Source organism: Oncorhynchus gorbuscha, linkage group LG04 (genome assembly GCF_021184085.1).
Source record: "Oncorhynchus gorbuscha isolate QuinsamMale2020 ecotype Even-year linkage group LG04, OgorEven_v1.0, whole genome shotgun sequence".
NCBI classification, from domain to species: domain Eukaryota; kingdom Metazoa; phylum Chordata; class Actinopteri; order Salmoniformes; family Salmonidae; genus Oncorhynchus; species Oncorhynchus gorbuscha.
This window is the reverse complement of record NC_060176.1, coordinates 76,393,637-76,419,482: the sequence shown is the minus strand read 5'-3', so window position 1 is coordinate 76,419,482 and position 25,846 is coordinate 76,393,637. Positions and strand designations below refer to the sequence as shown.

The 25,846-nt window shown below is 47.1% G+C and overlaps 2 protein-coding genes across 5 annotated transcripts in view; both read left to right on the top strand.

Moving 5' to 3' along the window:
• bmpr1ba (bone morphogenetic protein receptor, type IBa) overlaps positions 1–25,846 on the top strand; it is a 163,553-nt gene that overhangs the window by 35,052 nt on the left and 102,655 nt on the right. The gene's annotated exons all lie outside the window — the stretch shown is intronic.
• Positions 11,509–16,745, top strand: LOC124033052 (cell wall protein DAN4-like). Its single transcript, XM_046344975.1, has 5 exons — positions 11,509–11,589; positions 11,663–11,785; positions 14,469–14,556; positions 16,103–16,476; positions 16,581–16,745. Exons 1-5 carry the CDS (start codon positions 11,509–11,511, stop codon positions 16,743–16,745), a joined length of 831 nt encoding a protein of 276 aa, XP_046200931.1.

Here is a 25,846-nt window from a genome sequence, read left to right as displayed (position 1 = left end):
CCCACAGCATCTCGCCCAAGCTTTCCCCAAATACAGTCAGCTGATGTTCTGAAAGAGCTGTAAAATCTGGACCCCTACAAATCAGCCGGGCTAGACAATCTGGACCCTTTCTTTCTAAAATTATCTGCCCAAATTGTTGCGACCCCTATTACTAGCCTGTTCAACCTCTCGTGCCGTCTGAGATTCACAAAGATTGGAAAGCAGCTGTGGTCATCCCCCTCTTCAAAGGGGGGAACACTCTTGACCCAAACTGCTACAGACCTATATCTATCCTACCCTGCCTTTCTAAGGTCTTCGAAAGCCAAGTTAACAAACAGATTACCGACCATTTCAAATCCATCCATACCTTCTCCGCTATGCAATCTGGTTTCAGAGCTGGTCATGGGTGCACCTCAGCCACGCTCAAGGTCCTAAACGATATCTTAACTGCCATCGATAAGAAACAATACTGTGCAGCCGTATTCATTGACCTGGCCAAGGCTTTCGACTCTGTCAATCACCACATCCTCATCGGCAGACTCGATAGCCTTGGTTTCTCAAATGACTGCCTCACCTGATTCACCAACTATTTCTCTGATAGAGTTCCGTGTGTCAAATCGGAAGCCCTGTTGTCCGGGCCTCTGGCAGTCTCTATGTGGGTGCCACAGGGTTAAATTCTTGGACCGACTCTCTTCTCTGTATACATCAATGATGTTGCTCTTGCTGCTGGTGAGTCTCTGATCCACCTTTACGAAGACGACACCATTCTGTATACTTCTGGCCCCTCTTTGGACACTGTGTTAACAACCCTTCAGACGAGCTTCAATGCCATACAACTCTCCTTCCGTGGCCTCCAATTGCTCTTAAATACAAGTAAAACTAAATGTATGCTCTTCAACCGATCGCTGCCTGCACCTACCTACCCGTCCAACAGCACTACTCTGGACGGTTCTATCTAAGAATATGTGGACAACTACAAATACATAGGTGTCTGGTTAGACTATAAATCTCCTTCCAGACTCACATCAAACATCTCCAATCCAAAGTTAAAGCTAGAATTGGCTTCCTATTTCGCAACACAGCCTCCTTCACTCATGCTGCCAAACATACCCTTGTAAAACCGACCGTCCTACCGATCCTCGACTTTGGCGACGTCATTTACAAAATAGCCTCCAATACCCTACTCAATAAATTGGATGCAATCTATCACAGTGCCATCCGTTTTGTCACCAAAGCCCCATATACTACCCACTACTGCGACCTGTACGCTCTTGTTGGCTGGCCCTCGCTTCATACTCGTCGCCAATCCCACTGGCTCCAGGTCATCTACAAGACCCTGCTAGGTAAAGTCCCCCCTTCTTATCTCATCTCGCTGGTCACCATAGCAGCACCCGCCTGTAGCACCCGCTCCAGCAGGTATATCTTTCTGGTCAACCCCAAAACCAATTCTTACTTTGGCCGCCTCGCCTTCCAGTTCTCTGCTGCCAATGACTGGAACAAACTGCAAAAATCTCTGAAACTGGAAACACTTATCTCCCTCACTAGCTTTAAGCACCAGCTGTCAGAGCAGCTCACAGATTACTGCACTTGTACATAGTCCATCTATAATTTAGCCCAAACAACTACCTCTACCCCTACTGTATTTATTTATTTATTTATTTATTTAGCTCCTTTACACCCCATTATTTCTATCTCTACTTTGCACATTCTTCCACTGCAAATCTACCATTCCAGTGTTTATTTTTATTTTTATTTTTTATTTTACTTGCTATATTGTATCTCACCTCATTTGCTCACATTGTATATAGACTCATTTCTCTACTGTATTATTGACTGTATGTTTGTTTTACTCCATGTGTAACTCTGTGTTGTTGTAGATGTCGAACTGCTTTGCTTTATCTTGGCCAGGTCACAATTATAAATGATAACTTGTTCTCAACTTGCCTACCTGGTTAAATATAGGTGTTCTCAACTAGCCTACCTGGTTAAATAAAGGTGTTCTCAACTAGCCTACCTGGTTAAATAAAGGTGTTCTCAACTCGCCTACCTGGTTAAATAAAGGTGTTCTCAACTCGCCTACCTGGTTAAATAAAGGTGTTCTCAACTGGCCTACCTGGTTAAATAAAGGTGTTCTCAACTGGCCTACCTGGTTAAATAAAGGTGTTCTCAACTCGCCTACCTGGTTAAATAAAGGTGTTCTCAACTGGCCTACCTGGTTAAATAAAGGTGTTCTCAACTAGCCTACCTGGTTAAATAAAGGTGTTCTCAACTAGCCTACCTGGTTAAATAAAGGTGTTCTCAACTAGCCTACCTGGTTAAATAAAGGTGAAATAAATAAACACAAGTGATCTGCAGAAACACTACCAGATTTACTGTTTGAAAATTACTTTAGTTTTTCTAGCAGTTCGTCATGTTCACACACACACACTCAGACAGACACACACACACAGACACACACACACACACACACACAGACATACACTTAGACACAACACTCAGACACACACACTCAGACACACACACACTTAGACAGACACACACTCAGACAGACACACACAGACATACACTTGGACACACACACTCAGACAGACACACACTCAGACAGACACACACTCAGACAGACACACACAGACATACACTTGGACACACACACTCAGACACACACACACACACACACACACACACACACACACACACACACACACACACACACACACACACACACACACACACACACACACACACACACACACACAGACATACACTTAGACACACACACACACACTTAGACAGACACACTCAGACAGACACACACACTCAGACAGACACACACACACAGACAGACACACACTCACAGACAGACACACACTCAGACAGAGACACACTTGGACACACACACACTCAGAGACACACACTCAGACAGACACACACTCAGACAGACACACACTCAGACAGACACACACACTCAGACAGACACACACTCAGACAGACACGCACTCAGACAGACACACACTCAGACACACACTCACAGACACAGACACACACTCCCCCCACCCTCCTCACAATAAGGGTTTTATAGTCCCGGCCCCCATCCTCCTCACACTAAGGGTTTTATAGTCACTGCCCCCTCCCCCTCCCTTATAGTCACTGCCCCCCCCCCTGGTCCTACTGTAGCTCAGTTGGTAGAGCATGGCGCTTGTAACGCCAGGGTAGTGGGTTCGATCGATTCCCGGGACCACCCATACGTAGAATGTATGCACACATGACTGTAAGTCGCTTTGGATAAAAGCGTCTGCTAAATGGCATATATTATTATTATTATTATTACTAAGGGTTTTATAGTCACTGCCCCCTCCTCACACTAGGGGCTTTATAGTCAATGCCCCCCCCCCTCACACTAAGGGTTTTATAGTCACTGCCCCCCTCCTCACACTAAGGGTTTTATAGTCACTGCCCCCCCCCCCCCATCCTCCCCCATCCTCACACTAGGGGCTTTATAGTCAATGCCCCCCCCCCCCTCACACTAAGGGTTTTATAGTCACTGCCCCCCCCCCTCCTCACACTAGGGGTTTTATAGTCACTGCCCCCCCCCCCTCCTCACACTAGGGGTTTTATAGTCACTGCCCCCCCCCCTCACACTAAGGGTTTTATAGTCACTGCCCCCCTCCTCACACTAAAGGTTTTATAGTCACTGCCCCCCCCCCTCCTCACGCTAAGGGTTTTATAGTCACTGCCCCCCCTCCTCACGCTAAGGGTTTTATAGTCACTGCCCCCCCCCCCTCCTCACGCTAAGGGTTTTATAGTCACTGCCCCCCCCTCCTCACACTAAGGGTTTTATAGTCACTGCCCCCCCCCTCCTCACGCTAAGGGTTTTATAGTCACTGCCCCCCCTCCTCACGCTAAGGGTTTTATAGTCACTGCCCCCCCCCCTCCTCACGCTAAGGGTTTTATAGTCACTGCCCCCCCTCCTCACGCTAAGGGTTTTATAGTCACTGCCCCCCTCCTCACACTAAGGGTTTTATAGTCACTGCCCCCCTCCTCATGCTAAGGGTTTTATAGTCACTGCCCCCCTCCTCACGCTAAGGGTTTTATAGTCACTGCCCCCCCTCTCACGCTAAGGGTTTTATAGTCAATGTGAAATGCTCCCAGCACTGTTTTACAACCCCAAACTTATGAACCTTGTCCACACCGTTTCCTGTGTAAATGTATCCCAGCCCCCAGGTAGAGAGGGGGAGAGTTGATTCTGACACACGGACCTATTTTTGTAAAAATAATAATACAAATAAAATGTACAAATGAAACAATAACATTTAAAATATCAAACCTAATTTAGACAGTGAGTTAATGATGTAGGACACACGCAGTGTGTCCATGCTACCTGTTACTGCAATAACCTGCTCTGCGAACGCAGATGATAACACATGTAGTATTGTGTAGTCTAAAGGCAATAAGCACGCATGTATTCTAAGGATGTCGTCTATTGAAATTCCCTAACGCTCTTCAAGTGTCCTTAGTTTTTCACAAAGTAAAGTCCATGGGCTTGACCATGCTCTGAATGAAGGACTTTGACAGATGTGCTGAAATGACCTGTAAACTGTCTGGGCTCCTCTGACTGCCAGAGGGCCCTGTCTCCTGTAGCTCTGTGTGGGATTTTACTGAGCTGTCACAACGGGATCCGCCACTAACACAATACTCATGTTGTTTTCACACCAGGTCTAGTGAGATCGTTGGGTTGTTGTTTCTGAACAATACCCCACAGAACCCGATGATAACCTTCGTAGGCCAGTGAAGAGAATGGCTTTGTTTTCAGTCTGACTATTATTGTAAACAAATGCCAGATCTCACAACGCCTGGATAGAGGTTCACCATATCAACTCACCACATCATATAATCAGTCTGATGCCCGACTGCAAACATTGTATTGGTTAATGCAATGCATTGTCTGCGATGTAGTTAGCCTGGAACGTGCACTTCGGCCATTAGTCAAGGGGTTGTCAGGCCCCCTGTTGTTTTAAATAAGCTATGTTGACCATTGAGTGGTGTTCAGAAGTGTGTCAAGCTATATTTAGATTTTGGAACTGCCGATGGGAAAAATGTGTGATACGCTCTATGGAGTCCTTTTGATACTAAGGAGAGCGAGTGTCCACTTTCTTCAGAATCTATAATGGGGTTAAAGCACATGCTGCAGGATTATGGAATCAGTCAAAACAAATGACTGAACACCTCCCACACATTTACCCACACGCATGGGCACACACACACACTTGGTGTGTTTTAAAAGAGATTCTTCTCAACAGTAGAGCTATACTACATCCTGTAATATCGGTCTCTGTCTGGATGTCTCCATGCATTCAGTCAGGCAGGTATAGCAAGGCTTGTTGGATCTACCCGTGTGTGTGAGACGATAACCATAAACATACACGCAGATATTGGATCATAAAAAGGTGAATCATGAAATGTAGAGAAAAAAAAGGTTTCCCTTCCTCAGATAGCGGGGGCTTCTTTCTGGACATCGGATACGGTCTTTACATTTTAACGAACACAATAAAGTCCCTTCAGCCAGCTCCTCCGGTTCTAGCTAATCAACAGTGCACAGAAGCGTGACTGTTCCAGGGGACGGAGAGGTGGAGGAAGGAATGGGGGCCGTGGGGTCTTTCATGGCTGAAAGTAAGGCTGCGTCCTGAATGGCAGAGTGTGTGAGGGACTGGGAACGGAAAAGGGGGACGGAGGGGGGGGGCATGGGGTCTTTCATGGCTGAAAGTAAGGCTGTGTCCTGAATGGTGCCCTGTTCCCTGTAGTGCACACCTTTTGACCAGAGCTGTATGGGTCCTGGAGAAAAGGTGTGAACTATGTAGGGTGCCATCCGGGATGCACCCTAATAGGTGTGGTGTTGAAGCCACTCCAGGCCATGTTTTAATCACTATCAGATGTCCGAGAGAGGCCTGCCTTGCAGTCTGGAGCGATTTATGAGGGGCTGCCTGGCTGGATGAAGGGAGAAAAAAAAAGTTGTCTTTGTTGTCTAACAAAGAAATTAGTTGTTGACCAAGTTGTTGTGGTTGGAATGTTACGCTAACTAAAGGTGTTGGTGTCAGTTGATAAAACTTGTTCTTGATGTTCGTTGAAATTGTTGGTATGAAAGGGAAAAAGGAGTGATCTAATTGACTGTCCCTGACACGAAACGATAAGCATTTAAGTTTCCTAAGTTTGGATTGGCCCAGACCAAGCTAAGTTTGGATTGGCCCAGACCAAGCTCTGTGGGAGGATGCAGGCTCAACAAGTTGGGTGAAGGCTGTCAAATAAAATAAGCATGGTAAAATCCTAACGTCTTTACAAGCACTGTAAAAAATGGCTAGTACGTGTAGCCCCCACACATTCGGGCTGGGGTGTGAAGGAGAACGTGTCGGATTCCTCCTGAATCTAAAGCAGAAAGATCTCAAGCATAACCACCGCCGGGCAAAAATACATCGAGACGACTGACATTAAATATCAATGTTAGGTTCAACAGCAGGATTTTCAATATTTAAAATATAATTAAGTTTTGTAGAAAACTCAACTAAACATCAAACCGACCATTTGTTTCTGTGTAAATTAAATCCCTGGAGAGTTAGACCCCATGTAATCATGAATATCTATCTATTTGACTTGCTTTGGTAATGTAAACATATGTTTCCCATACCAATAAAACGCCTTGAATTGTTAGTTCAGCTCCTGTTCATACCCGTCAAATGTTACGTGATTTCGCGGCTACCCCTTTGTGTCGCCTCAATGGTGACTAAGCGGCTTCAGCCTGTTGCCAGGAGACCTAGTCCTGTCTGTGTGTAGCCTACCACCCAGGCCTGGTGAATGGAGGCTCCAGGGGTGGGCTCCAGGGCCACTGTCTAATCCCTGGAAGGTGAGGCCCTGGCTGACTGTGTCAACAGGGCTGATGGACTCTGGTTCTCATTCTCAATGTGGGTGGGGGGGAAACAATGTCAGGCTCTAGGAATAACATTCCATCAGGGGGTGGCTGCACACCTTTTCAGAAGAGCTGCCCGTTGGCTTGGTCAGAGTGGTGGACAACTGGCCAGCTTACTGTATACTTACCAGGCAGCCACTCACTGGCTCTAGATCAGCTGAGTTCCAACACTCGCTCACCTCCTCAAAACAGCTCTGCTGGCTAGTGACCAGCAGGGCCCGTGTTCCTAAAGCGTCTGAGTGTAGGAGTGCTGATCTAGGTCAGTTATGCCTTTTTTAGATCATAATGAATAAGATTTATATGGACAGGGATTGGACCTGATCCTATATCAGCACTCCTACTCTGAGACCCTTTTATGAATATGGGTCCTGTTCCACTCCACCTTTCTGGTGGATAAGTAATCCCTCTCACCACCCCCCTTTAAGATTTAGATGCACTATTGTAAAGTGACTGTTCCACTGGATGTCATAAGGTGAATGCACCAATTTGTAAGTCGCTCTGGATAAGAGCGTCTGCTAAATGACTTAAATGTAATGTAAATGTCTCCTCTCTTTCACTGATAGGGTTGCCAGTGTCTTCTCCTCCTTCCTTCATCCTGTCGTCAAGACGGATGAGAGGATATGAGAGAACCGTGCAACCTCGTCTGTTTATTTTGACCTGCTGCTCTCACCCCTCACGCTGCTCAGACGCTGACCCTTGACCCGGGTGGCGATCAGATGAGTCTTTGAACCTGTGTGTGCTCAGGAGCTGTCCTGCTGGAATTGATGGATGTTGTAGGGCTCTCCCAAAGGGGTTTAGTTGATGCAGGCAGTGTTGTTCAAGTGGTGATTCAGTCTGCCGTTTCTCCATGTGCCTCGCAAATCAGAACAGGTCTGAACATGTAAATGCAGCAAACGTGGCTTCAAATACTATTGACATCCTTTGTTATTTTAGCTTTTGCCTTACCCTGCCAGATGGGCAGGGTTTGCACAATATTCTATTGCTTGCATTGCCCCAGACAAAGCCAATCGAGCCCAGATAAAGTATTTTCAATGATTTAAAATGTGATTGATATGAATACCCATCAAGACAGTGTCCTACACATCACCGATAGGGGTTAAGGAGGGATAGTTCTAAATGGTGTAGGAAGCTTCTGTGTTTCGTTCTAGACACTTGGTAAAGTACACCAGTAAACTGTGCATACGGTACCTCGCACCTGGGAAAATGTTTGCTGTGGAAACATTACATCAGCAACACTTTTGGTATCCTGTCAATCAAACCTAGATAGACATGCAGGCAGACTAGTGTTGTCTTTGGACAGGCAGCTTACAGTGGAGTCCTCTGTGTATCACTGTGGTGGGATTAATGAGTACTTCCACCAGGGGTTCAGGTGAGGACACGACATAGGTCCAGGACTGTGGAGATGGGCCCCCAAGCTGCAGCTGTCCACAGGCTGTGACTGAGTGAGGGTGACTGTGTTCAACCGTACTACCGTGTGGATCTCCAGTAATTCACCGTGTAGCTGTATCATGTTCAATATGGTGTAGGGTGAGGTTGCCTCAAGACACTGATCTGAGATCAGTTTTGCATTTCCCCCACTAATGGTTAAGGTTAGGATAGGGGGAGGAAAAGATTAACCTAGATCTGTACCGAGGGTACACTTCACCATGGTGCATTTTTAAAATTTAACTAAGTCAGGTAAGAACAAATACTTATTTTACAATGACGGACAAACCCTCCCCTAACCCGGACGACGCTGGGCCAAACCCTCCCCTAACCCGGACGACGCTGGGCCAAACCCTCCCCTAACCCGGACGACGCTGGGCCAAACCCTCCCCTAACCCGGACGACGCTGGGCCAATTGTGCGTCGCCCTATGAGACGGCCAGTTGTGATTCAGCCCAGGATCGAACCAAGGTCTGTAGTGATGCCTCTAGCACTGAGATGCAGTGCCTTAAACCGCTGTGCCAATCGGGATCAGAGATGCCCTCAGAACAATGCGAGCCATGAACTCAATGTCCCACCACGGGTTCAGACCACGGCCTTTTCAGTATGGGGGAACGTTGGAGATGTGAGATGAGTTCGGGAGACTGATCTTTACTCTGTTAAACTGCTGCTGCTGATGATAGCAGCTTTGTACTCATAAAAAGACCCTGGAATGTTTTTGATTAAAAAGATGCACAACCACGATAGTGTGTTCCACTTCAAATAATGCTTTGAACCGTGTGTGTGTGTGTGTGTGTGTGTGTGTGTGTGTGTGTGTGTGTGTGTGTGTGTGTGTGTGTGTGTGTGTGTGTGTGTGTGTGTGTGTGTGTGTGTGTGTGTGTGTGTGTGTGTGTGTGTGTGTGTGTGTGTGTGTGTGTGTGTGTGTGTGTGTGTGTGTGATAGAGTCCTACGTGTGTCTGACATGCAGATGAAACTAAGCCTGCTGTCTGATAGGACTACTGAAGATATTGCATGCCTCCTCCTTATTGATAATTAAAGTGCCAGTGAGTCTGGCAGCCTGCTCTCTGCTCTACTGCCCTTCCTTACTCCATTGACCATGTTCATCCAGGCTTGAGCATCACTGACCACCTGCTGGACACCCTCTCACAGGTATCCATTTGAAACAGGACATGGAAGAGGTGTGCTCCAGTACGGCATCCATATTCCACATTTTAATAACTCTGACTTGATTGAGGAAAAGTTAAGTTTCCTATGACTGTGACGTGCTGTTGTCCCACCTAGCTATCTGAAGATGAATTCACTAAATGTAAGTTGCTATGGATGCAGTAAGAGCGTCTGCTGAATGACTAAAATATCAATGTAAAAAATGTGAAGTCATCCTTCGTCAGACAAAATGGCGTTCTATTATGGATGCCATATGTCCCAGAATCCCTCACAGATATAAAGTACTCCGGCCGTCCTCCGCTGTGGATCCCATCGCGGTGCAACTTAGGGCTGGGAATTTCTAGGGACCTCACGATACGATATTATCACGGTTATGTTATTATCACAATACTATCATAGTATGATAATATCATGATACGTAGGTGGCAATATGATTTGTTTTGAGATTGGACACTGCGATCATTTAAATATATATATATATATATTTTTTTGTGATTTGATGTTCCAAACGTATTGCTCACCATTTCTGCTGCAGAGAGATGAGAGAGGATGAGAAGATTAGTTTTAATCAGTCAAGTTCTGAAAACATTGAGGCCCACTATTTAAAAAGATGAAGAACACGCTACAGGATAGACAATCCTTGAGTTTTGGTGCAGATACAGCCGACTAGCTGCTCCACTCTGACTTCTAGCCGGGGCCTCTCAGACAGACTCAGCAGTCTGGTGATTGAATCAGGAAGCCGTCGTTCTTTTAATGCCTCAGTGTAATCCAAACCAGCTGCATCACTGTAAATACACTGAACACAAATATAAACACAACATGCAACAATGTCTACGATCTTACTGAGTTACAGTTCATATAAGGAAATAAGTCAATTGAAATCAATTCATTAGGCCCTAATCTATGGGTTTCACATGACTGGGAATACAGACATGCATCTGGATCACAGATTTTTTTTAAAGTAAAAATAAAAGTAGGGGCGTGGATCAGAAAAGCAGTCAGTATCTGGTGACCATTTGCCTCGTGCAACGCTACACATCTCCTTCACATAGAGTCGATCAGGCTGTTGATTGTGGCCTGTAGAATGCTGTCCCCACTCCTCTTCAACGGCTGCTGGATATTGGCGGGAACTGGAACACGCTGTCGTACAAGTCGATCCAGAGCACCCCAGACCTGCTCAGTGGGTGACAAGACTGAGTATGCAGGCCACGGAAGAACTGCGACATTTTCAGCTTCCAGGAATTGTGTACAGATCCTTGCGACATGGGGTCGTGCATTATCTTGCTGAAACATGAGGTGATGGCGGCGGATAAATGGCTTGACAATGGGCCTCAGGATCTCATCACGGTATCTCTGTGCATTCAAATTTCCATTGATAAAAATGCAATTATGTTCGTTCCATAGCTTATGCCTGCTCATAACATAACCCCACTGCCACCATGAGGCACTCTGTTCACAACGTTGACATCAGAAAACTGCTTGATCACAAGACTACATACACGCCATCTGCCTGATACAGTTGAAACTAGGATTAGTTTGTGAAGACCACACATCTCCAGCGTGGCATTTTCACACTGAAGTCGGTTACGACACAAAACTGCAGTCAGGTCAAGACCCTGATGGGGACGACGAGCACGCAGATGAGCTTCCATGAGATGGTTTCTGACAGTTTGTGCAGAAATCCTTCAGTTGTACAAACCCACAGTTTCAACAGCTGTCCGGGTGGCTGGTCTCAGATGATGCCATAGGTGAAGAACCTGGATGTGGAGGTCCCGGGCTGGCGTGGTTACACGCGGTCAGCGATTGTGAGGCCGGTTGGACGTACTGCCAAATTCTCTAAAATGACATTGGTAACATGGTAACGTACGTTATCTGGCAATCTGCTCTTGTGGACATTCCTGCAGTCAACAAGCCAATTGCTCCCTTAACTCTAAATCCATGTCCTTGTGCTGTGTGACAAACCTGCCTGTCGCCTTTTATTGTCTCATGGTGCACCTGTGTAATGATCCCAATGATTCACAGCACAAGGTGCACCTGTGTAATGAGCCCAATGATTCCCAGCACAAGGTGCACCTGTGGAAGGATCCCAAATGATTCCCGGCACAAGGTGCACCTGTGTAATGATCCCAATGTTTCCCAGCACAAGGTGCACCTGTGTAAGGATCCCAATGATTCCCGGCACAGGGTGCGCCTGTGTAATGAGCCCAATGAGCCCCAGCACAAGGTGCGCCTGTGTAATGAGCCCAATGATTCCCGGCACAAGGTGCACCTGTGTAATGATCCCAATGATTTCCCAGCACAAGGTGCACCTGTGTAATGAGCATGCTGTTTGATCAGCTTCTTGATATGACACACCTGTCAGGTGGATTGATCATCTTGGCAAAAGACACATGCTCACTAACAGGAATGTAAACACATTTTTGCACAACATTTGAGAGTTTTCGTGCCTATTGAACATTTCTGGGATCTTTTATTTCAGCTCATGAAACATGGGAACAAAACTTGACGTTTTATTTATTTTTATTTTACCGTTATTTTACCAGATAATTTGACTGAGAAAACGTTCTCATTTACAGTAACGACCTGGGGAATAGTTACAGGGGAGAGGAGGGGGATGAACGAACCAATTGTAAGCTGTTAGTTACATGTTGCGTTTTATATTTTTGTTCAGTGTGTAATGCACGTATTCTATCTGAATAATACCATATATTGTGTAAAAAAAAATGTTTTAAAGAACCCAGAAATTGCGTAAATCGTGGCCATGATTCGTTTAAAATGGCTTAGATTGATATTAAGATTACATGAATGGCTGTTAGGAACATGCTCCCAGTTTGCTACATTTGAATTAGGCTTCTGCACTAAGCACAGGGCCAACCACAGACCCAACTCAAGCACATTACAGTCCAGCTGTAAACAGACATACCTCGGAGCGAGTGGGATGGCTAAATTGAAAAGACGAGTAGGCCTAGTGCATTCGTATGCATCAACTTCCTGTTTAGGGTATTAGGTAGAGAACAAGCATGCACTGCTACTACTGCAACCTCTACTACTGCTACTACTACTACCACCTCTACCTCTGCTACCTCTACCTCTGCTACATCTACTACTGCAACCTCTACTACTGCTACTACTACTACCACCTCTACCTCTGCCACTACTACTTCTGCTACCTCTACTACTACTACTGCTGCCTCTACCTCTACTACTGCTACCTCTACCTCTACTACTGATACCTTTACTGCTACTTCTATCTCTTCTACCTCTACTACTACTACTATTGCCTCTACTACTACTACTACTGCGTCTACCACTACTACTGCTACCTCTACTACTACTACTACTACTACTACTGCCTCTACTACTACTACTGCGTCTACCACTACTACTGCTACCTCTACTACTACTACTACTACTACTACTACTACTGCTACCTCTACCTCTACCTCTACTACTGCTACCTCTACTACTGCTACCTCTAATACTACTACTACTACTACTACCACTACTACTGCTACCTCTAACTACTACTACTACTACTACTACTACTACTACTGCCTCTACCACTACTATTACCTCTACTACTACTTCTACTACTGCTACCTCTTCTACCTCTAATACTACTACTACTGCTACTTCTACTACTGCTACCTCTTCTACCTCTAATACTACTACTACTGCTACCTCTACCTTTACTACTGCTACCTCTACTACTGCTACCTCTAATACTACTACTACTACTACTACTACTATTGCTGCTACCTCTACCTATACTACTACTGCTGTCTCTACTACTACTGCCTCTACCACTACTACTACTGCTACTACTGCTACCTCTACCTCTACTGCTACCTCTACCTCTACTACTGCTACCTCTACTACTGCTACCTCTACCACTACTACTACTGCTACTAGTTGGTAGAGCATGGCGCTTGTAACGCCAGGGTAGTGGGTTCGATCCCCGGGACCACCCATACGTAGAATGTATGCACACATGACTGTAAGTCGCTTTGGATAAAAGCGTCTGCTAAATGGCATATATTATTATTATTACCACTACTACTACTGCTACCTCTACTGCTACCTCTACCTCTACTACTGCTACTTCTACTACTGCTACCTCTACCACTGCTACTACTGCTACCTCTACTGCTACCTCTACCTCTACTACTGCTACTTCTACTACTGCTACCTCTACCACTACTACTACTGCTACTACTGCTACCTCTACCACTACTACTGCTACCTCTACTGCTACCTCTACCTCTACAACTGCTACCTCTACTACTGCTACCTCTACCACTACTACTACTGCTACCTCTTCTACCTCTAATACTACTACTACTGCTACCTCTACCTCTACTACTGCTACCTCCACTACTGCTACCTCTACCTCTACTACTGCTACTTCTACTACTGCTACCTCTACCACTACTACTACTGCTGCTACCTCTACCACTGCTACTACTGCTACCTCTACCTCTACAACTGCTAACTCTACTACTGCTACCTCTACCACTACTACTACTGCTACTACTACTACTGCCTCTACCACTACTACTGCTACCTCTACCTCTACAACTGCTACCTCTACTACTGCTACCTCTACTACTACTACCTCTACTACTACTACTGCTACCTCTACTATTGCTACCTCTACCTCTTCTACCTCTACTACTACAACTATTGCCTCTACTGCTACTATTGCTGCTACCTCTATCACTCCTACTACTATTGCTGTCTCTACTACTACTACTACTGCCTCTACCACTACTACTACTGCTACCTCTACCTCTACTACTGCTACCTCTAACTCTACCTCTACTACTACTGCTACCTCTACCACTACTACTACTGCTACTACTGCTACATCTACCTCTACAACTGCTACCTCTACTACTGCTACCTCTACCACTACTACTACTGCTACCTCTTCTGCCTCTACTACTACTACTACTACTACTACTACTACTGCCTCTACCACTACTACTGCTACCTCTACCTCTACTACTGCTACCTCCACTACTGCTACTATTGCTGCTACCTCTACCACTCCTACTACTATTGCTGTCTCTACTACTACTACTACTGCCTCTACCACTACTACTACCTCTACCACTACTACTACTGCTACCTCTACTGCTACCTCTACTACTGCTACTTCTACTACTGCTACCTCTACCACTACTACTACTGCTACTACTGCTACCTCTACTGCTACCTCTACCTCTACTACTGCTACTTCTACTACTGCTACCTCTACTACTACTGCTACTACTGCTACCTCTACCACTACTACTGCTACCTCTACTGCTACCTCTACCTCTACAACTGCTACCTCTACTACTGCTACCTCTACCACTACTACTACTGCTACTCTTCTACTGCCTCTAATACTACTACTACTGCTACCTCTACCTCTACTACTGCTACCTCCACTACTGCTACCTCTACCTCTACTACTGCTACTTCTACTACTGCTACCTCTACCACTACTACTACTGCTGCTACCTCTACCACTACTACTACTGCTACTACTGCTACCTCTACCTCTACAACTGCTACCTCTACTACTGCTACCTCTACCACTACTACTACTGCTACTACTACTACTGCCTCTACCACTACTACTGCTACCTCTACCTCTACTGCTAGCTCTTCTACTGCTACCTCTACTACTGCTACCTCTACTACTACTACCTCTACTACTACTACTGCTACCTCTACTATTGCTACCTCTACCTCTTCTACCTCTACTACTACTACTACTGCCTCTACCACTACTATTACTTCTACTACTGCTACTTCTACTACTGCTACTATTGCTGCTACCTCTACCACTCCTACTACTATTGCTGTCTCTACTACTACTACTGCCTCTACCACTACTACTACTGCTACCTCTACCTCTACTACTGCTACCTCTACCTCTACTACTACTGCTACCTCTACCACTACTACTACTGCTACTACTGCTACATCTACCTCTACAACTGCTACCTCTACTACTGCTACCCTACTGCTACCACTACTACTACTGCTACTTCTACTTCTGCCTCTACCACTACTACTACTACTACTACTACTACCACTACTGCCTCTACCTCTACTGCTACCTCTACCTCTACAACTCTACCACTACTACTGCTACCTCTACCACTACTACTACTGCTACCTCCACCACTCCTACTACTATTGCTGTCTCTACTACTACTACTACTGCCTCTACCACTACTACTACCTCTACCACTACTACTACTACTGCTACCTCTACTGCTACCTCTACCTCTACTACTGCTACTTCTACTACTGCTACCTCTACCACTACTACTACTGCTACTACTGCTACTGCCTCTACCACTACTACTGCTACCTCTCTACTGCTACCTCTTCTGCTACCTCTACTACTGCTACCTCTACTACTACTACCTACTACTACTACTTCTACCCTCTACTACTACTACTACTGCCTCTACCACTACTATTACTTCTACTACTGCTACTTCTACTACTGCTACTATTGCTGCTACCTCTACCACTCCTACTACTATTGCTGTCTCTACTACTACTACTGCCTCTATCACTACTACTACTGCCACCTCTACCTCTACTACTACTACTATTGCTGCTACCTCTACCACTCCTACTACTATTGCTGTCTCTACTACTACTACTGCCTCTACCACTACTACTACTGCTACCTCTACCTCTACTACTGCTACCTCTACCTCTACCTCTACTACTACTGCTACCTCTACCACTACTACTACTGCTACTACTGCTACATCTACCTCTACAACTGCTACCTCTACTACTGCTACCTCTACCACTACTACTACTGCTACCTCTTCTGCCTCTACTACTACTACTACTACTACTACTACTACTACTACTACTACTACTACTGCCTCTACCACTACTACTGCTACCTCTACCTCTACCTCTACTGCTACCTCCACTACTGCTACCTCTACCTCTACTGCTACCTCCACTACTGCTACCTCTACCTCTACTGCTACCTCTACTGCGAGACTGTGTTTGTGAGCGCCTGTCTGCCAGAGTGTTTCCCCGGCTCTCCCCGACTCCCCGGCTCCCCCCGGCTCTCCCCGGCTCCCCCCGGCTCTCCCCGGCTCTCCCCGGCTCCCCCCGGCTCCCCCGGCTCCCCGGCTCTCCCCGGCTCTCCCCGGACCCAACTTATCATCAAGCCTAAGATGTTTTTGAATTAGGTGTGAGTGCAAAAACCCCTTTGGGTCTCCAGGACCAGGATTTGTAACCGCTGGTTGAGGCAATCCTCTCTGTGGATGAGAACCTTTTTGACATGTTGACCTGTGAAACTAACTTGGTACCATTTCAGAATATAGTCGGTATCAACAACCAAGTCTTAAAAAAAAAAGTGTATTTAAAGGAAAATAAATGAAGGCATACAATCCCCTGACAGTGTTTGTGAAGATCTAATTAGGTGTATATACAATTATTGTAGCCGTTCATTACTTTTTATACAAAACAGACCTGGAAACGGCATGTGCTTTTGCCAAAGGCAGCTGACACCAAACTCTCACTCCAAATGACACCCTTTTAGTGCACTACTCTGGTGCACTGCCATAGTGCCCTGGTCAAAAGTAGTGCACTATCTAGGGAAATAGGGTACCATTTTGAGGGGATATCCCAAATTTCACAAACGTGCCTTCACATCTACTGTAGTTCCTCCAACAACAAGGCTGCATTCAACACTGTGTGGAACGTTGCACATAGAAATGTCGTGAAGAAGATAGCTGACGCCATTCCTTTCTTCTACATGTCAGACGCGTGTTTTGTAGATAGACACTGTGTCTATCTGAACATGCATGAATAAGGATTCAACTGAACGCTGTGCTAAATGGATTTCCCAAAGTCACCAGTGATGTGTATGTGTGTGTGTGTGTGTGTGTGTGTGTGTGTGTGTGTGTGTGTGTGTGTGTGTGTGTGTGTGTGTGTGTGTGTGTGTGTGTGTGTGTGTGTGTGTGTGTGTGTGTGTGTGTGTGTGTGTGTGTGTGTGTGTGTGTGTGTTTTTGACATGCCTACTTCATTCAGGGAAATGTATATCCCCTCGCATCTGAAAACAACACATGGAGGGATCACACAACCTGGTGTGTGGATGTGTGTAAAAGAACAGTTTAAAGTGCTGGCTAGTGTCATGCGCGGTGTATGTATTGTCCTGGGCCCGTATTTATAAAGTGTCTGATCTTGGATCAGGTCCCCTCTTATTCATTATGATCTAAAAGGCTGAAACGCTTTGAGTTCAGGACCTGGTGCTGTTGAAGGCTGAAACGCTTTGAGTTCAGGACCTGGTGCTGTTGAAGGCTGAAACGCTTTGAGTTCAGGACCTGGTGCTGTTGAAGGCTGAAACGCTTTGAGTTCTGGACCTGGTGCTGTTGAAGGCTGAAACGCTTTGAGTTCAGGACCTGGTGCTGTTGAAGGCTGAAACGCTTTGAGTTCAGGACCTGGTGCTGTTGAAGGATGAAACGCTTTGAGTTCAGGACCTGGTGCTGTTGAAGGCTGAAACGCTTTGAGTTCAGGACCTGGTACTGTTGAAGGCTGAAACGCTTTGAGTTCAGGACCTGGTGTTGTTGAAGGCTAAATGGCTGTGGTCTTTCTGTAGAGCACATGGAGGGGTGCAGTCCATTCTGCATTATAGCCTTCATTTTCTTCTCTACCCTGTAGTTCAGTGTGTGTGTGTGTGTGTGTGTGTGTGTGTGTGTGTGTGTGTGTGTGTGTGTGTGTGTGTGTGTGTGTGTGTGTGTGTGTGTGTGTGTGTGTGTGTGTGTATAAACAGTTGATTCCCCCCACCCCCTCCCCCAGAGCCCCTGACCCAACAAATTACAGCGCACACAGTGACTCTGTTACCGATACGTTCCGTTTTTCGACAGTAAATCAGCGGTTGTTTTATTAGTCTCTAGCGCTGGTGGTGTGGATTGTGCTTCCCGTCAGTGTCTCTCTTGTAAATCATTCAGGGGGTGACGGCTCTGAGAAAGTCAGTGAAAGAAGGGATTTACCCGTAATCCTACATTGATCCTTACAGAAACAAGCCTGTCTGGCACGTTGCCTCACGCCAGCCCACAGCCCGCACAAACACCTGAGGTATCGGTGAAACCCAACACCTTCAGTGACATTTCTGCTTCCTGCATAAAAGGAGGATTTCACCTGCCGTTGAGAGGGGAACGCTGCAGTGAAAAGAGTTGTCGCCACTCTCCTGTAGCACCAACAAATTGTCAACGTTAAAGTGTTGTACTGTCTCGAACCTTACTGTCTCTCTGGTAGAGGATATGCTTTAGGTATTGCGTCGACATGATGGACAGTGACGTATCCTATTTGGATCTATATTGTCACTATAACCTGGTCTGTGTCAACTGTAAACAGTGAAGGGCAAGGCCTAAATGTGGGAATATTTCTCCCTTTAGTAACACCAGTCATCATGAATCGGGTCCTTTGTTCTAACTATAGCCCACAGGGCTTGGAGTGTTTTATGTGGTTGCCAAACGAGGCAGCAATAAAAGGAAATGTGTGAATTTAAACCAGTGTGAGTTGCCAGGTTGGATGATATGTTCTTATATAATAAAATAATCACTCCCCCATTTACCGGTGGAAAAGAGAGTGTGAGCCTGTGTGTGCATGGTGTATGTGTGAGTAGGCCTTTATGTGGCTCCTTATCCTAGAGAGTGTGAGTGTGTGGGGAGCATGTGTGTCTGTGTGTGCATGGTGTATGTGTGAGTAGGCCTTTATGTGGCTCCTTATCCTAGAGAGTGTGAGTGTGTGGGGAGCATGTGTGTCTGTGTGTGCATGGTGTATGTGTGAGTAGGCCTTTATGTGGCTCCTTATCCTAGAGAGTGTGAGTGTGTGGGGAGCATGTGTGTCTGTGTGTGCATGGTGTATGTGTGAGTAGGCCTTTATGTGGCTCCTTATCCTAGAGAGTGTGAGTGTGTGGGGAGCATGTGTGTCTGTGTGTGCATGGTGTATGTGTGAGTAGGCCTTTATGTGGCTCCTTATCCTAGAGAGTGTGAGTGTGTGGGGAGCATGTGTGTCTGTGTGTGCATGGTGTATGTGTGAGTAGGCCTTTATGTGGCTCCTTATCCTAGAGAGTGTGAGTGTGTGGGGAGCATGTGTGTCTGTGTGTGCATGGTGTATGTGTGAGTAGGCCTTTATGTGGCTCCTTATCCTAGAGAGTGTGAGTGTGTGGGGAGCATGTGTGTCTGTGTGTGCATGGTGTATGTGTGAGTAGGCCTTTATGTGGCTCCTTATCCTAGAGAGTGTGAGTGTGTGGGGAGCATGTGTGTCTGTGTGTGCATGGTGTATGTGTGAGTAGGCCTTTATGTGGCTCCTTATCCTAGAGAGTGTGAGTGTGTGGGGAGCATGTGTGTCTGTGTGTGCATGGTGTATGTGTGAGTAGGCCTTTATGTGGCTCCTTATCCTAGACCCCTCTTTCCAAACATTTCACATGCAACAATGTTCATGCTTCAAATTGGCTAAAGTTTAGTCACAATAATTTACAAAGGAATTGATTAAAACTTATCCTCCATCTTTGTTTACTGTTAGCACTATTAATTATCTCCATTTGACTGAAATTTGGTATAGAGTGAAGTTGCCCCTATATGCTGATTTAAGGTCAGTTCAGCGTTTTCCCCACCAATGGTTAATGTTTGGATTGGGGCAGAAGAAGCTGACCCTAGATCTGTACCTAGGGGAAACATCACCCCGGAATGAAAAATGATCAGTAGAAAGGTTAACGATGATTGTGTAGTACCACGCTTAATCAAATGAACTTATTCTATATTTTACTGTAGATGGCGACTGCAAAGTCTGCATTAGTTTCAAAGGATCTATTAGGTCACAGCCTTCTCACTTCCCTCAGACCAACCAAGGAAAAACAAAGGCTTTGCCGGGTGGCCGAGGGAGGGAGGGAGGGAGTCAACAGCCTTCAGTGCATTCCAGCTTTATTCCATGATATCACAGTTACGCTCAGCAGCTGTGTGTGTGGAACTTGTCTCTCCTCCCGCTCTCTCCCTCTCTTTCCTTTGCTCTCTCGCGCTCTCCCTCTTTCCCTTGCTCTCTCGCGCTCTCCCTCTCTTTCCCTTGTGCTCTCCCTCTTTCCCTTGCTCTCTCGCGCTCCCCTCTCTTTCCCTTGTGCTCTCCCTCTCTTTCCCTTGCTCTCTCGCGCTCTCCCTCTCTTTCCCTTGTGCTCTCCCTCTCTTTCCCTTGCTGTCTCGCGCTCTCCCTCTCTTTCCCATGTGCTCTCCCTCTTTCCCTTGCTCTCTTGTGCTCTCCCTCTTTCCCTTGCTCTCTCGCGCTCTCCCTCTCTTTCCCTTGTGCTCTCCCTCTTTCCCTTGCTCTCTTGTGCTCTCCCTCTCTTTCCCTTGTGCTCTCCCTCTCTTTCCCTTGTGCTCTCCCTCTCTTTCCCTTGTGCTCTCCCTCTCTTTCCCTTGTGCTCTCCCTCTTTCCCTTGCTCTCTCGCGCTCTCCCTCTCTTTCCCTTGTGCTCTCCCTCTTTCCCTTGCTCTCTTGCGCTCTCCCTCTTTCCCTTGTGCTCTCCCTCTTTCCCTTGCTCTCTTGCGCTCTCCCTCTCTTTCCCTTGTGCTCTCCCTCTTTCCCTTGCTGTCTCGCGCTCTCCCTCTCTTTCCCGTGTGCTCTCCCTCTTTCCCTTGCTCTCTTGTGCTCTCCCTCTTTCCCTTGCTCTCTCGCGCTTTCCCTCTCTTTCCCTTGTGCTCTCCCTCTTTCCCTTGCTCTCTTGTGCTCTCCCTCTTTCCCTTGCTCTCTTGTGCTCTCCCTCTTTCCCTTGCTCTCTTGCGCTCTCCCTCTCTTTCCCTTGTGCTCTCCCTCTTTCCCTTGCTCTCTCGCGCTCTCTCTCTTTCCCTTGTGCTCTCCCTCTCTTTCCCTTGCTCTCTCGCACTCTCCCTCTCTTTCCCTTGTGCTCTCCCTCTCTTTCCCTTGCTCTCTCGTGCTCTCCCTCTCTTTCCCTTGCTCTCTCGCGCTCTCCCTCTCTTTCCCTTGCTCTCGTGCTTCCCTCTCTTTCCCTTAGTTTCACTCTTTCCCTTGCTCTCTCGTGCTCTCCCTCTTTCCCTTGCTCTCTTGCGCTCTCCCTCTCTTTCCCTTGTGCTCTCCCTCTCTTTCCCTTGCTCTCTCGCGCTCTCCCTCTCTTTCCCTTGTGCTCTCCCTCTCTTTCCCTTGCTCTCTCGCGCTCTCCCTCTCTTTCCCTTGTGCTCTCCCTCTCTTTCCCTTGCTCTCTCGCGCTCTCCCTCTCTTTCCCTTGTGCTCTCCCTCTCTTTCCCTTGCTCTCTCGCGCTCTCCCTCTCTTTCCCTTGTGCTCTCCCTCTCTTTCCCTTGCTCTCTCGCGCTCTCCCTCTCTTTCCCTTCTGCTCTCCCTCTCTTTCCCTTGCTCTCTCGCGCTCTCCCTCTTTCCCTTGTGCTCTCCCTCTCTTTCCCTTGTGCTCTCCCTCTCTTTCCCTTGCTCTCTCGCGCTCTCCCTCTCTTTCCCTTGTGCTCTCCCTCTCTTTCCCTTGCTCTCTCGCGCTCTCCCTCTCTTTCCCTTGCTCTCTTGTGCTCTCCCTCTCTTTCCCTTGCTCTCTCGCGCTTTCCCTCTCTCCCTTGCTCTCCCTCTCTTTCCCTTGCTCTCTCGTGCTCTCCCTCTCTTTCCCTTGCTCTCTCGTGCTCTCCCTCTCTTTCCCTTGCTCTCTCGCGCTCTCCCTCTCTTTCCCTTGCTCTCTCGCGATCTCCCTCTCTTTCCCTTGCTCTCTCGCGCTCTCCCTCTCTTTCCCTTGCTCTCTCGCGCTCTCCCTCTCTTTCCCTTGCTCTCTCGCGCTCTCCCTCTCTTTCCCTTGCTCTCTCGCGCTCTCCCTCTCTTTCCCTTGCTCTCTCGTGCTCTCCCTCTCTTTCCCTTGCTCTCTCGCGCTCTCCCTCCCCCTCTCTCTTTCTCTCTCTTCTCTGGTTACACAACATGACAGCGACTCCATTCAACTCGAGCGACTCCCCCATGTGTGCCTTGGACAGGGGGATGGGAAGGGGAGACTAGGGGTGTCAGTTTGAGGACTGCTGACTTCACTACACTACAGCCGTAGGTGAGAGGTGGTGGGGACAGGAGGTGGAGAGGTGGGGACAGGAGGTGAAGGGGTGGGGACAGGAGGTGGAGCGGTGGGGACAGGAGGTGGAGATGAGCTGTGGACAGCCTAAGAGAGACATGTCACTATTAGGCTCTAAGAGACAGTCTACTGGGCAGACAGAAGGTCTGGAGCCTGCATGGCATGCCCAGGTCCCAGCCCTCACCCCCACCCTCTGTGACTCATGCAGCCCAAACGTGGTCTGCAAGGGTGGGGTTGGTGTGAGACGAGCATCCCTCTTTAACCTTGGAGGACCAGCTGCAGACAGGACTCTGGATCAACCCATTTGTCATGCTGTTGTCAAGGTGATAAATACACCATACCTCTCATCTATAGACATATGGAGGATGGTAGAGCTGATGCTTTTGAAATCCATATTAAGTAAAGGGCACATTAGCCATAGAAATGACATAGTTGAGAAGAAGCATGTTCATGAAGTGCAAGAATTGCCGTGGCAACGACATTGATATTGTGCGAACTAAGGGGATGTGCCTTACTGTTGTGCTTTGTGGCCCCAAGGGGGCACTATACTTCCAGTGGTCTGACAATGGCTACCACTGTCCGTTCCGTTATAATCCTAGATGGATTAGGGTGAAGTTGCCCCAAGTGCTGATTTTGGTTCAGTTTTACATTTTCCCCACTAATGGTTAAGGTTAAGATTGGGGGTGGGGAAGCTGATACCTAGGGAAAAAATAACCCTGGAGCCACAATCTACACTGAACAGAAATATAATATATGCCATTTAGCAGACGCTTTTATCCAAAGCGACTTACAGTCATGTGTGCATACATTCTACGTATGGGTGGTCCCGGGGATCGAACCCACTACCCTGGCGTTACAAGCGCCATGCTCTACCAACTGAGCTACAGAAGGACCACAAGAGTTACAGTTCATGTAAGGAAATCAGTCAATTGAAATAAATTCATTAGGCCCTAATCTATGGATTTCACATGACTGGGAATACAGATACGCATCTGATCACAGATGCATTTAAAAAGTAGGGGCGTGGATCAGAATACCAGTCAGTATCTGGTGTGCCAACCGTTTGTCTAATGCAGCGCGACACATCTCCTTCCTGTTCATTGTGCGAAGTTGCTGGACATTGGCGGGAACTGGAACACGCTGTCGTACACATTGATCCAGAGCATCCCAAACATGCTCAATGGGTGACATGTCTGGTGAATATGCAGGTCATGGAAGAACTGAGACATTTTCAGCCGTCAAGAATTGTGTACATATCCTTGCGACATGAGGGAGTACATTTATCATGTTGAAACATGAGGTGATGGATGAATGGCGCAACAATGGGCCTCAGGATATCGTCACGACATCTCTGTGCATTCAAATTGCCATAGATAAAATGCAATTGTTTTCGTTGTCCGTAGTTTATGCCTGCACATACCATAACCCCACCACCACCATGGGGCAACGTTGACATCAGTAAACCGCTCGCCCACACGACACCATACACGCTGTCTGCCATCTGCCTGATACAGTTGAGTCATCCGTGAAGAGCACACTTCTCCAGCGTGCCTGTGGCGTATTGAGTATTTGCACACTAAAGTCGGTTACGACGGCGAACTGCGGTCAGGTCAAGAACCTGGTGAAGATGGCGAGCATGTAGATAAGCTTCCCTGAGATGGTTTCTGACAGTTTGTAGAAATTCTTCAGTTGTGCAAACCCACAGTTTCATCAGCTGTCCAGGTGGCTGGTCTCAGATGATCCTGCAGGTGAAGAAGCCGGATGTGGAGGTCCTGGGCTGGTGATCTGCGGTTATGAGGCCGGTTGGACCTACTGCCAAATTTTCTAAAATTATTTAAGAGGTGGCTTATGGTAGAGGAATTAACATTTAATTATCTGCCAACAGCTCTGGTGGACATTGCTGCAGTCATCATGCCAATTCAATGCTCCCTCAATTTGACACTTGTGACATTGTGTTGTGTGATGGAACTGCACATTTTAGTGTGGCCGTTTATTGTTCCCAGCACAAGGTGCACCTGTGTAATGATCATGCTGTTTAACCAGCTTCTTGATATGCCACACCTGTCAGATGGATGGATTATCTTGGCAAAGGAGAAATGCTCACTAACAGGGATGTAAACACATTTGTGCACAACATTTGATAGAAATAAGCTTTTTGTGCATATGGAACATTTCTGGGATCTTTACATGTTATGTAAAATTTTTGCTCACTACAAAGGGAAGCACAGCCGAGAGCTGCCCAGTGACACGAGCCTACCAGACGAGCTAAACTACTTCTATGCTCACTTCGAAGCAAATAACACTGAAACATGCATGAGAGCACCAGCTGTTCTGGTAGCCTGTATAATCAATCTCTCCGCAGCCGATGTAAGACCTTTAAACAGGTCAACATTCCCAAGGCCGCAGAGCCAGACGAATTACCAGGACGTGTACTGCGAGCATGTGCTGACCAACTGGCAAGTATCTAAACTGACATTTTCAACCTCTCCCTGTCCGAGTCTGTAATACCAACATGTTTTAAGCAGACCACCATAGTGCCTGTGCCCAAGAACACTAAGGTAACCTGCCTAAATGACTACCGCCCCGTAGCACTCACGTCTGTATTCATGAAGTGCTTTGAAAGGCTGGCCATGTCTCACATCAACACCATTATCCCAGAAACCCTAGACCCACTCCAATTTGCATCCCGCCCCAACAGATCCACAGATGATGCAATCTCTATTCCACTCCACACTGCACTTTCCCATCTGGACTAAAGCAACACCTATGTGAGAATGCTGTTCATTGACTAGCTCATCAATAAGCTAAGGACCCTTGGACTAAACACCTCCCTCTGCAACTAGATCCTGGACTTCCTGACGGGCCGCCCCCAGCTGGTAAGGGTAGGTAACAACACATCCGCCACGCTGATCCTCAACACAGGGGCCCCTCGGGTGCATGCTCAGCCCCCTCCTGTACTCCCTGTTCACTCATGACTGCACGGCCAGGCAGGACTCCAACACCATCATTAAGTTTGTCAATTACACAACAGTGGTAGGCCTGATCACCGACAACGACGAGAAAGCCTATAGGGAGGAGGTCAGAGACCTGGCCGTGTGGTGCCATGACAACAACCTCTCCCTCAACACAAAAGAGATGATTGTGGACTCCAGGAAAAAGAGGACCGAGCACGCCTCCATTCTCATCGACGGGACTGCAGTTAAGCAGGTTGAGAATTTTCAA

Bases quoted from the DNA above. Each gene is read 5' to 3' on its own strand.
- LOC124033052 (XM_046344975.1), top strand. From the start codon at position 11,509: ATGGTGCACCTGTGTAATGATCCCAATGATTCACAGCACAAGGTGCAC. The intron at 11,590-11,662 runs GTGCACCTGTGG...AATGTTTCCCAG, and splicing joins CCAATGATTCCCAGCACAAG to CACAAGGTGCACCTGTGTAA. The intron at 16,477-16,580 runs ACTACTGCTACC...TGTCTGCCAGAG, and splicing joins CTACCTCTACTGCTACCTCC to TGTTTCCCCGGCTCTCCCCG.